Raw genomic sequence first — 12,581 nt, forward strand, 5'->3', positions numbered from 1 at the left:
TTCCGTCCCGTCACAACGCCGCCATACACCCACTGGATGACTAGAGCCTCTGGACCGACACATTGACTTTCGAGGACCCCGTGAGCGATGTGGCTATTGGCAGCGGTGTTGAAGACAGTGAATCATGATTGATGCGATGCATATCACATCCCTACTCGTAGAGTCGACCTAGACACCTACAGCGACATAAGTATATACTGTCTTCCATCGTCTGTTAAATGCATCATAACGTGTGCTAGGTGTGCTGGGCCACAACATAAAGCGTACAGACCTTTGCTTCTTCGCCATGTTTTCATCAAAGGACATGAGATAAAATCATGTTGGAAGCAAGGGAACTACACTCCTCAGATTCTCAGGCACCAAAGCAGCGGGCAGGGGCGCGATGGCCTGTAGGGGTGCACGCTTGGCAAGACCGAGCAGGTTCATACGAAGAGCTCGCATTGCAGGGTCCTCTGCGGCGGCGACTTCGACCTTTGGAATGGGGAACGCCTGCGGCGCAGTGGCTTGGTATGGCGCGTCGGGTTGTGCAGGGGATGAAGGGGCAGACTGCGACGATCTCTCTTCTTTCTTCTGCGCGGGTGCGAGCGACGCGCTCTGATCAGCTTCAACTTTAGGAGATGGTGAAGGCTCGTCCTTGGGCTCCATGTCGATGTCGACATCGACGTCGATCCCCGATGAGACTGCCCGGGCATCGTCACCCGAGGGTTGCGGAGAATGCATAGTCGCGTCCTTCATGTCCGCCTCGCTTCTATCCCCATCTCCAGCGGTCACTCCCGTCCTGTCGTTGATCATCCCCTCGATCGTATCCGCCACGAGCCCCAGCACATACTGCAACACCTCCGGGTCCTCCTGCGCAGCGCCCGCCTTCGCCGTATCCCCGCTAGCACTTTGCCCCTGCCCCTGTGTCTGCGCCTGCGCCTCCTGGTGTTGCTCGATCGCGAACCGCAAGAACGCCGCAGCGTCGCCCCGCGCCTGCTCCTCCTCCTCCCTACGGCGCTTCTCCTCGCGGTACACATTGCCCGCCCAGTGCGCCTCGACGCTATAAAGTTCGTCTGGCTCGTGCACGAGTGGGGTCATGTCGAGCCGCGCGGAGAGCGCTGCAAGTGCACGGGCGGCGGAGGGGAACGTCTGGAGGGAGAGCGCGATCTGGGCGCGCACGCGCTCGGGGGCGTGCGCTTGGTGGACGGGGTCGTGCAGCGCGCTGAAGGCGTCCGCGAGGACGCTGTGGAGCCCGCCTGTGAGGGGGTCGAGGACGTGCTGCGAGACGTAGTGCGCGAGGGGCATGCCGAGCGCGTCGTATGTGGGCGGCCCGGATGTGTCTTCGAGCGGCTCATCGAGGTGGACGAACTGCGCGATGCTCCGCGCGTAGGCGTACCCGTCCACGCCGCCGTAGACGACGTCGCGAATATACTCGTGTGCCGGGTCGCCGTGGGTTCTCCAGTACGCATTGTCGTCGTCGTCTGCTGCGCTGGACTGCCCCCGGTCTACGTCTTTGCCCTTGTTCCGTGCGCTCGCGCCCTCGACGCTCGTGCGTATGGCCTCCAATAGCCTCCGCTCTGAGCCGAGGTCGTTCACGTTGGCTGCGGCGCCTTCAGTGGCCAAGATGTTCTGGAGCTCGGCGAACGAGCCATAGTCACTCGCGGAGGGTATCCGTGGGGCCTTCCAAGGCGGTTCTTCTTCGTCTTCGTCCTCGCGCTCCTTGGCCCGTCGAGAAGGTGCGTTGCGCACGATCGTCCAATGACGACGTTTCCGCTTTTTTGTTGGAGTCGATGAAGCGTTCAAGGAAGGAATGCTGGGTTCAGGTGCCGCCGGGGACGTAGGTACGGTGACGGGCGTGGGGAATGGCGGGAGTGTGGAAGTGGATGGCTGATTGGGTTGAGTGGGCTGTTCGGCGGATGGAGCAGGAGGGTAGAGAGGCGTGAGAAGCGGGCGCGCAGGGGGATCTGGAACGAGAACTTGGAGGACGGAGAACGGATCCTCGAGTTCGGTGTAGTCCAGGCTACCATCTGCTCTGTATGGAGGGCCACCTCGCTCCATTCGCAGACGTTCCTTCTTCGTCCGGTATCGCTTGCCTGTATATCATGAGCATCGTACAGCGAGCGATTCCAAGGCGACACACCTTTCAGCTTCAGCGCGAGCATCAGCTCTGCCCAGTCTGATCCTGGCGGGAAGGCGCCGAGCCCATCCTTCGCGCCAGGCAGTCCCCCGTCTGCTTCCAGGCTCTCCGAAAGCGCACCCGGCGGTTTCTTCGCGTTCGCACCCGCCCTCCGCTTGCCGGACTGCATGTTTACCGGCGTCTGCGCACTGACGACCGATCCTCCGTCGTCCACATCCATCGGTGTGCCCTTCTCCCCGTCCCCTGCGCGCTCCTGGTCCCTCTCTCCATCCTCAGGCTCGTCGTCCCGTTCGACGTCAATGTTCCAGTCAGTCTCGTACTCGATCACAGTCCCGGCGGCCTTCGAGATGTGGTCGAGTCCCCAGGCCTCGATGCGGTCGGCCTCCGTGTGGTAGATGGTGCCTGGAGGATTAAATGCCTTTGCGTTCGCTGTGACTAGCCTCAGGTCATCCTGTAGAGGGCGTCAGAGAGTATCAGGCGGGTATGAGGCAAGGACGCACGGCGAACTCCTCCAGCGACCGATACCTCCCCTTCTCGACCTTTGTGGTCATCGTGCCGAGGTCCATGGGACGCTTGATAAGGTCCGCATAGCCAAGTACCTTCGTGGTATCGACAGGTTGCAAGAAGAAAGCGTAGTCGTCTTTCCTGACGAAGCAGGCGTTAGTCTCTGTGCCGTCCGTGCGATGTATAGTACTGACTTCTTTATCTGCACAATCAGCTTCGAAAGCACCTCTTTCAGCGGCTTGAGCTTGATGGGTCTCGGGTTCTTGGGTTTCGGCTCATCCTGGACGAAACCGATGCTCTTCTTTCGTTTCTGACCCTTGAGAGCTTGCACGGACTTGAGAGACGGGAGAACGAGCTTGAGTCCGCTACCGCTGGCGTGAGGAGGGCCATCTGTGACGTTGATGTCGCTCATGGGCAGTGATGTTCGAGCTGCGTTGCGACTTCCCAAGAGTCTGTGCGGGGCTAAAGACAGGCCAGTCCTTCCACTGCAAGCCTTTCTAGGTCAGTCTAATCCAGCGACAACGTAGCGCAGTTAGGGCTGCGCCGCTGACAGGATATCGCAAAAGCACTGCGAGTATATGATAAAGTGCAATGTTGTGGAGTCTATGTAGGCTGTAGCTCAGGTGTCTCAGCACTCAGAGTGAAGTTGTGGCGGAGGAGCAGTCGGGGCCCACGTGCGTCTAAATGCAGGAATTTGGAGACCGATCAGGGCGGCACTCTAAATCGGGCTAACATCTCGGCATTGGATCGGGCCACGAATCCACGATCCCGGCCAACCTGGGTCTCAAAAAGGCAAGCTATTGAACAGCTGTTACTCTTTCCATGGCCATGAAAACATATCTTTCGTGTACTTTGACATCTCATACTTGTGTATACATACCTGTAGGCCGCTACAGGGTACATTGGGAGTGGGGATCCGAGGGATGAGTCCCCGATTTGGTAATTATTACCTAAGCACACTCATCCTGGACATCATTCTTCAATCTTGCTCTTACTATTAGATCTTAATCATTGTTCTGTATCTATAGCAGTGACATTGAAGAGCTTTGGGCTCGTAAACGGCCTCTACCGTAGCAATGTGTACGACTCAATTGAGTTTGACTGGCCGACTACTGGGTCGCCGAGATCCCGGCCAGATCCGCACTGACGCTCATTGCCACTGCGGCTCAAGCCAAGCTCAGGCTGTAAGTCCTCGTTCTCCTCGTCCTCTTCGTGTTCGTGCAGCTTGTCGCGTTATCCTTGACCCTGGTGCGCTTGGCTCTGGCAAGAATTCTAGGAGGAAGTGATACAACTTCTATCCCACATGAGCTCGTTGGCATTTCTGGTTACGGAACTCCAGGTGCGGAATACATAGGCTGTGTGTGTCCTGAAGTTGATCTCCTCTCAGTCTCTTTCCAGCGAAACGCGTAGAAAGCATCCTGATGTCCGCGAGGTGCTGATACTACCGCAATGTCACGTAGCACGCGTGTATACTAACATGAGAGCATAGGCCGCGGAGAAGTCCCTGGCCATACTGCGCTCCTCTCCGGAGCAAGCCACAGCTAACCTAGCTCGAGGTAAGGGACTGCACTCTGAAACTAGTCGCGTTTGTTTCACTGTTGGCTTGTAGATGGACCGCAATCGGACGACCTCCTACGCCCCGTCTTCATGGGCTGCGCGACCAAGAACGCGAAAGTGGTCATGATATCCCTCGGCTCCCTTCAGCGCCTCATCGCTCTGAAGGCTGTACCACAGTCCGCCGTTCCCGTCATCATCAGCACAATGGGCGACTGCATGAACCAGGGTGTCGATATACAGCTGCGGATACTGCAGACGCTGTTGTCGCTCATCACCAACTTTCCCGCCATCCACGGTCAGCTACTCGGTGATGTAGGCGCATCTTGCTGGCACCTGTGTCATTTGACTTATGACCTCGGATAGGCCCTTCTGCTCTGCTTCAAGCTGCAGGAGTCACGTATCGCGGTTGTATCGTCGACCGCAGCAGCGACTCTGCGACAGCTGGTCATGTTCATCGTGGACAAGGTCGTGGACGAGGACAGGCGGGACGAAGTTGACCTCAAGACTTTAGTCGACATCACGCTGCCGAACGGAGAGACAAAGGCACTGGGCCCCTCGGCGCGAGACGCGTACGCAGTGTTCGAGGACTTGTGTCTGCTGGCGAACGCCGAACGACCGCGGTTCCTCAAGCTGGAGGTCCTCCGCAAGACATTCGCACTCGAACTCATCGAGAGCGTGCTCACGAACTACCACGACCTCTTCCGCAAGGCAAGTAAGGATATGCTTTCACGGAACAGTGCCTGACCCCTAGGCTATAGCACCCCGAGCTACTCCTTCTGCAACGTCACCACCTCTCCCCGCTGTTACTCAAGGCACTCTCCGACCGGCCAAGCTTCCCACTAACACTGCGAGCGACGCGTGTCGTCTTCCTGCTACTCAAGCAGTTCTCAGGGGAGTTGAAGACCGAATCTGAGGTCTTCTTGATGCTGCTCATCAAGATCGTTGGTTCAGACGGAGATGCCGACCCAGCAGAAAGTGGGCATCCGTACGGGTCACGTCCGTTGTGGATGCGGGTGCTTGCCATGGAGATCATGCGCGGGTGAGTATCCACCAGATTGTCACGCAGCGCGTGCTCACACTTCTACAGACTCTGCAGCGACGCAGAACTGATCCGAAACGTATGGGAACGGTACGACGCGGAGGAGGGCGGCTCGAAGGTGTTCACGTCGCTGATCACCGCGCTGAAGCGCCTCGTCACAGAGAAGCCGGCGCTACTCGGCGTCTGCACGCAGATGTTCGGCGTCGGTGTCCCGACGAGTAGCGGCTCGAGCTCAGACTTGGCTGGGTACGGCCTCGACGTGGGCGGTGTCGCGGGCATGGTGGCGACCGCAGCCAGTGCCACCGTCTCTGCCGGGTTGAGTATGATTGGCTCGGAGGCGGGACTGAGCCTGCACAGCTCAGCAATGAAACTTCAATGGTGAGTGCGGCCCACGTGTGAACAGGATATCAACCAATGCATCATGGCAGCATCGACCAGCTCGACAAGGCAGACTCGCCCGTCATCCCGGAGTCCTACGTGTATTTGCTCGGCCTCCAATGCCTGGTCGCGCTCTGCGAGGGCTTCGCGTCTTTCACGGGGCCGCTCTACAACTCGCTCATGATCCAGCGGCCCCGCTCAGCGGGCGAGCCCGTCGTGCGCGCACCGCCCGCGCTCGACCTGTCCGCGCTGCCCACGGACGAGCCGACGACGCACCAGCTACGGACGGTGCACGCGATGGTCGAGAGCGGGTGGCCCGCGCTCCTCGCCGCACTGTCGTTCCTCATCTCGACGAACCTCTCGGACGAGCTCTTCGTGGAGGTGCTCGCGAGTTACCAGGCGCTCACCACCGTCGCGGGCATGCTCGGCCTCGCGACCCCGCGCGACGCGTTTTTCACGAGCATCGCGCGGCTCGCGATCCCGCCGCGGGTGATCTCGAGCCTGGATACGTACCATGGCTCGGCTGGACACTACACGGAGCCGATGACACCGCGCAGTGCCGCGACCACGCTCTCGGAGAACCTGGGGATCACGATTGGCGGCTCCGTGCAGCCTCCTGGCCTGTCGGAGAGGAACATGGCTTGTCTGAAGGTGCTGGTGACGAGCGGACTCTTCCTGGCGGGCAGTCTCGGCGAAAGTTGGTTCAACATCCTCGAGGCTCTGCAGAACGCCGACTACGTACTGACGGTACGGGGCACCAAGCCGACGGCGAGCAAACGTGGGACTCTACAGGGGACGGGCAGTGCACCTGGGAGCCGCGTGTCCTCCCTCAGCAGCTCTCACTCCGCAGCTCAAGCAGGCGCCGCGGCAAACCAGGGTGCTGGCCAACAGCCACAGACAACTACGCGACATCCCCTTTTGGCCGACCTCGACCCGGAGAGCATGCAGCATGCCATCCAACGCCTGTTTGACGCCTCCAAGAACTTGGACGACGGCGCTTTCCGTCACTTCGTGAGCTCGTCGTGCAAGCTGAGCGCTGCCATGATCGGCATGCAGTCAGAGGCGCAGGAGATCGCCTTAGAGTCCGAATCACTGGACGAGCTGGTTACTAGCCCTGGCCTCACATTACAGGCAGAGCACCACCGCAGGAGAGTCAGTGGGATCCACATGCCTAAGACCCCTGTGCGTAGCTTTCTCTTGCTTGTGTTCTATGTAGGCTGATACTGTGATTACAGCGGTCTGGAGACTTCGGTATTAGCAAGCTCGGCGGCGTAGCGATGCTCAACATCCATCGGCTGATATATAGATCGCCCGACGTCGCATGGGACCCCATCACGGAGCACTTGCTAATCGTCATCCGAAACGCACTCGCGCCTTCTACAGTGAGAGTCCAAGCGGCGCGCATCCTCGATGACATCCTCGTCGTGGTGCCGCGTAATCTGTCATCCACCGGGGACCTGCAGCCTAAAGTGCAGAGACGTGTCCTTGACGTTCTTGCTCGACAGGTCATACCGGATAGTATGGCCACTAACAGCACCACTGTTGAGGTGCGGCGCATGGGCTTCGAAACGCTTCACCAGATTCTGCAGGCTTCCGGACATACCCTCGTAATTGGGTGGGAGACCATCTTCGAGATGTTGAGTAGCGTATGCACTCCGACGACCTTGCCCTCGTCTGCCACCACGGACTCGCTATCGACACCCACTACTGCTGTCCCGGAGACTCCGCGGCGTAAACCCGCACCTCTTGGTTACACGAACGACAAGGGGCACAACTCACTAGTGAAGATCGCCTTCCAGTCCTTGACCTTGGTTTGTGATTCTCTCGGTTCCTTGTCGCCCGAGCATCTCCGTCTGTGTATCAGCACACTAGGGAAGTTCGGGCGCCAGGCGGATACAAACATTGCTCTCACAGCAGCCGAGAGCCTTCTCTGGGGCGTGTCAGACTCCATCCAGGCGAAACGCAAGGATGCGGAGACGGAGCACGAGTTCAGCGCGCTGTGGATGTTCCTCTTGGTCGAGGTGCTCGGCCTCTGCACAGACGCTCGGCCAGAGGTGCGAGTTGGTGCGATACAAACCTTATTCCGCACGCTGCAGCTTTATGGCACGACACTCAGCCTGGGGACGTGGGACGAGTGTATATGGAAGATCACCTTCCCTCTCTTGGATTCGATCACTGTCGCTGCTCAGCAGGCGATCGCTGATACTGATGAAGAAGACTCGACCGCGGATCCTGCTGATCTACAGTGGGATGAGTCGAAGATTCTCGCATTGCAATCGATCGGCTCGATCTTCCACGAGTTCCTCTTAACCAAGCTCATGCCTTTGGAGAGTTTCTCTAGGGCGTGGGATGTCTTCGTGGGCCATATACAGTCTTCATGGCGCAATGACAACCGGATGGTTACCGCCACTGCTCTTCGCTGCCTGGATAAGTCGATCAACGCGCTCGCCACCGGCGAGGGCGAGTTGGTCGGGAAGACCAAGGATGCATTGGCCACAGTGTGGCATGCCTGTGACGATATGGGTGCAATGATCGCGACGGGTGGCTCTGGTCAACAAACAAGACTTCATTCGAATCCTTTCACACAGGAAAGCTTGATGGCGTTCGTAGACGTCATTCGCAGTACCAGATCTGTCGGGCGTAATGTCGAAAGACACGAATGGTCCCTTGAACGACTCGAACGTCTCATGTCCATCTTGAAAGGTATGTGAACTTGATGATACTCATCCTTGTCTAAATGATCTCGTTCTAGGTGTTTTGACATACCAGAACTCAACCGACTACAGACCAGATATTGACGCTCTCAGTCCCGTTCAGGTAGGATGATGTGAATTCGACCTGTTCAGGACGACTCTGACATCTGTCAGGCAACTGTGATGCAAGCGATCGACGGCGTTGACTTGTCATCTCCGGGTGCACCATCACTGGTACTGCGAGATCTATCCGAGTACGCAACTCTACCTTTCTTGGCAGCTTTCGACATGCCGTCGCGCTCTTCCGTTGTCTCTGCAACGCCATCGAGATCAAATGCCGGGCGTGTCACATATATTGCGCTCTCGAAGAAGATTATGCCCGTACTGGTAGAGCTCTTCTTACGCTTCAAAGGCCAAAGCGCGATATACTTAGATGGCACAGTGGAGCGGATTTATTCGGTATGTACCACGTTCCAGCTCGTAGGAATACACTCATATAGACTTTGGACCAGGCATATGCGATTCCAATCAAGTTGAAGTATGAGTGCCCAGCGCCGTCGAAGTTTGGAAAAGATCCTCCTCTGTGGAAGACTGCTACGAACAATTTCCTCCGCATTGTCAAAGAGTGTGGTCCGCAGCTACGCGAGTTCGGAGAAGGTGAGTAGATATTCCCCCGCACTGATTGTCTGCTGACTCTGCTGATTCTCAATCTAGATGTTCCCGACGCTCAGCAAGAAGGCATCTGGCGCCAGATCATCGAGACATTTCGTGGAGGGATTTTGGCCGACTGGTAAGTGTGACACCCATTCTACGTACTTCTCCGCAGCGCCGTTTCCTGATCGCAACGCAGTTCGGCCGCCGACAGCTTCCCCTTAGACATGCAGGAGACTGAGGAAAACTTCGACCTGGCATTGATCGCCGCCCTTGAGATTGACGTTGTCCCCTACCTTGGAGACGCGTGCATTCCAGACTACCTCATCATACAGCTATCTCGAGTGCTACACCAAGGAAGCCAGATCCGGGATACTGATGATATGCCACCTTCACCTGCTTCAATCACAGATTCCACTGGGACACCGGGACACGCAGGCTCTCCCAAGAGTTCGAGAAAGTGGAGAAGTTCGGCACGGACGTTGTGGCTCTGGGAACCACGGAGAGCGGACATTTCCGGCCGAGAGAGCGATTCTCTTATTGGTGCCTTGACCTTCTCTTCCTCATCTGTTCCGACACAGCCAAGGGTGAGTCGCAAGCAATAGACTTAGGGCAGTACTAACCAGTCCTGCAGATCGTATACCCGCTCGCAGAAGGCTAGCTGCATTGAGTCTACTATCAATGCTTGAACGATGCCGTGCTACGCTGGTCCACTATGTAGCTGATGAAGCTTTGCGGGGGAACCTCCCCTTCCCAAGGTACGAACAGCTCAAATTACAGCTGTAACCTTTCTCATCTATACGCGGATAGAGCGAGAGAAGAGGAACTGTTGTATGTACTGCAGAAGCTACTGAAGCTGCAGCTATGGCCGGGAACGCTCTGGGCAGCGCTTTCCAACGCCCCTTCACAATATTGTGTCCAACAACCAGGTATGGGTTCACACGAATGTAGCCTCCTTTACGATGCTGACTGGATATCTGGCTTCACAGCGATTGACCAATCTCTAGAACCTACGCAGCTCATCGCGGATGCAGTGAAGCGATCATCAAAAGCCCATCTCTTCCATTTCTATCCCATTCTGTGCGAGATCGTCTCAATACCGCGAAGGACGCCTTCAGCTTGGGTTCCGCGCGACGGGCTTTCGCTACCAAACAGCGCACTCTCACCTCGAGAAGGATCCGCAGTTTCAGGTGGCGCAGCTGACGGCGACGCAGATCACGGAAGGCCTGTCGAACTGGATGCGCGCTCCGTAGTCAAAGAGTGCTTGAAAGAAGTTGGCAAGGAGATGGGGGTACGGCAGTAATTCACTGGCATCGCCCCCGACGGGCATACTGTTTCTGTTGTCCGGATGCACACGACTGACCTATAAATGATTCGGCTTCACATGGTCTACATACGGTAGCTTACACATCACCCCTTAATTGCAGTGCTTCTTAGGAGGCTGGCAACGGCGACACTGCGCACCTACCAGTGTACATTCGTACCCGTAGCGAGTAATGTCTAGTGCGGTGGCCCCGGCATAGTCGGTAGTGCCTCCTTCAAATCGTCCTCCGTCGCTCCCATGATCTCCAAAACGTCTTCCTTTCTGAAGATTCGCGCTGTCTGGATCGCAGTGGGCGTGCCCAGCCTTGGGTTGGCGCCGCCGGCCATGAGGATCCGCACGACCTCATTCTCATTCTTGAACACGGCGCCGGCCAAAGGCGATTGGCCGTTGTCGTTCACTCTGTTCGGGTCCGCGCCTTTCGACAGCAAAGTGCCGGTCAGATCCGCGTGGCCGCTGTAGGCCGCGAGCATAAGGAGAGTGTTCCCTGCGTACATGTGATTGTCAGTAGCGTGGAGGTCAATCGGCGCCGACCACCTAACCTTTCTCGTTCGTGAGGTTGACAGGGAGTCCCGAGTCGATGGCTTGCGATAGCAACGCCGTATCCCCGCTCCTGGCTGCATCAAATATGCGATGGGCGAATTCTACCGTCTCAGCTGGCAAGGTGCCTCCGTTCGCTGCCGCCTGTCAACACGAGTAACTGATGGTCAGACCTTAGACTTCGGTGTGGGAGATGACTGACCATCTCAAATCTGTAGTTACTGTCTGCTTCGTCTGGTACGATGTTGCGTCTAGAGTTGAACGCTACCGCGATCCTGAACACGACGATCGCGCGTGGTTGAAGGCTGACTGAGTCAGGACTGCTCACGGGGTCAGTCTCAATAATATGCCGTCTTCGGCCCGAAGCGCGCAGTCTTGATTTTCTACTGCTTTTCTCAACGCCTCTGGTCTTCGCACACCGGTTCTCCTTTCTGGATGATAGAGCTTGCCACTCAGGCTGAACACAATGATTGTACACGATCGGTGGAGGTTAATGATCGAGAAAATCGATCGTGATACGTAAAAATGAATGCCGCGGATCATCCTGCTTGTTGCGCTGCCTTCCGTTGATACAGAGCCAGTACATGGCGTATCTGCAAACCCGTCTGTCCATTCAGTCGCATACTAAGCAATGCTTTTGGCTGAATCCTGTTGTATCACAACATCTCGAAGGGGTTAGTAGCGTGGTGCTGCGTCGGACCGGGCATGCGTGGGTGCTTGGATTAATGAAATGGATTCGATCGAGGTCTCACTACTTCACGTCCCGAAGCTACACCATGATTTTGTCATTATTTGCGAAGGACGGAGGCAACAATCCACCTAGCCTTGTGCTAGCTGCAATTCCGATCTCAAGTAAGTAGACTATACGGACAACCTCTCACCGCCCTCGGAGGAACAGGTGCAATCGTTGGCGGATCAGGACCCTTTCACCGGTATGACCGAAAGCATTTGATTCTTGACATCAGTGAACACCTCGGCATCTTGACAGCGATCGCAGCGGGCGGGCCCCGTCACACTTAAATTGAGACAGTAATTCAATCCGGTTGCTAGGCTCGCACCTTGTAATGGTGCGAAAGGCGTGATATCATGTGGCCGGGTATTTGGCGAGCCTGTGAGGCTGACTCGCATGTACATTGGCGAGGGATACTTACCAAGATTCGGCAGGTGGGCGCGGCCGGTGTCGTTCTCCTCATGTCGTTGAACCTACAAGGTATTCATCGCGATGAAGTCGCACCTGTACGGCAACAAGACGGAGATTCGCTGCGGCCGATCGTTGTGATCACTGATATACACGAATCGTCACAGCACGGGGGCCGGGGGGGCGTGACCAGGCGCGACCCTTGTCCCAAGATGATACCTTCCAGCCTTCTCTGGTAGGGAGTGTGTCGCAGCGCTGGCGACACGCACTATCCCCATTGCGCCCTATAACCATAACGCTGAAGAACACTATCAATATCAGGGCTTCAGCAGCTGACCTACCCGGCGTGGTCGGTGTGGTATGAGGATTAGATGTTACACAATCCCAGCTAGCGCTGAGATGTCGAACATCGCCTCGATATGTCCCTGGTCCACGACTGCCTTCTCCGTCCAAATGCTTCCCCAGACTGGTGGGTCGGTGCAATCCTGGATGATCACACGGCCGACCATGTTTATTGTCTTGAACCACCGACTCGTGCCCTGCTACTCACGCTCAAATTGCACTACGGTTACCCTTCCCTCCGCGACTTCCAATGCCGTTTTCTATGAATTTCCTCGTCGTTCTCGAGATCCGTGCGTCGGATC

The 12,581-nt window shown here is 56.8% G+C and overlaps 3 protein-coding genes across 3 annotated transcripts; 1 reads left to right on the forward strand and 2 right to left on the reverse strand.

The window, feature by feature from the left end:
* Positions 1 to 33: 33 nt before the first annotated feature.
* Positions 34 to 3,291, reverse strand: B0H18DRAFT_980209 (uncharacterized protein). The gene is made up of 4 exons (XM_048044446.1): positions 2,815 to 3,291; positions 2,617 to 2,761; positions 2,120 to 2,567; positions 34 to 2,072 (listed from the first exon to the last, which is right to left on the reverse strand). The coding sequence occupies exons 1-4, from the start codon at positions 3,030 to 3,032 to the stop codon at positions 316 to 318; spliced, it is 2,568 nt and encodes an 855-aa protein (XP_047898313.1). The 5' UTR covers positions 3,033 to 3,291; the 3' UTR covers positions 34 to 315.
* Positions 3,292 to 4,267: 976 nt separating this feature from the next.
* Positions 4,268 to 10,241, forward strand: B0H18DRAFT_1082813 (uncharacterized protein; the record flags this gene model as incomplete). Its single annotated transcript, XM_048031590.1, has 15 exons — positions 4,268 to 4,489; positions 4,541 to 4,885; positions 4,936 to 5,216; positions 5,274 to 5,594; positions 5,645 to 6,776; positions 6,830 to 8,297; positions 8,347 to 8,411; positions 8,462 to 8,746; positions 8,800 to 8,944; positions 9,002 to 9,077; positions 9,138 to 9,245; positions 9,377 to 9,525; positions 9,573 to 9,696; positions 9,749 to 9,867; positions 9,946 to 10,241. The coding sequence occupies 15 exons, from the start codon at positions 4,268 to 4,270 to the stop codon at positions 10,239 to 10,241; spliced, it is 5,136 nt and encodes a 1,711-aa protein (XP_047898314.1).
* A 197-nt stretch (positions 10,242 to 10,438) lies between these two features.
* On the reverse strand, positions 10,439 to 10,925 carry B0H18DRAFT_869761 (ankyrin; the record flags this gene model as incomplete). Its single annotated transcript, XM_048040043.1, has 2 exons — positions 10,439 to 10,746; positions 10,802 to 10,925. Coding segments are annotated over 2 exons (432 nt in total), but the record flags the coding sequence as incomplete, so codon positions are not given.
* Positions 10,926 to 12,581: the final 1,656 nt, after the last annotated feature.

Source organism: Fomitopsis serialis (assembly GCF_022376445.1).
Source record: "Fomitopsis serialis strain Sig1Antser10 chromosome Unknown B0H18scaffold_6, whole genome shotgun sequence".
NCBI classification, from domain to species: Eukaryota; Fungi; Basidiomycota; class Agaricomycetes; order Polyporales; family Fomitopsidaceae; genus Fomitopsis; species Fomitopsis serialis.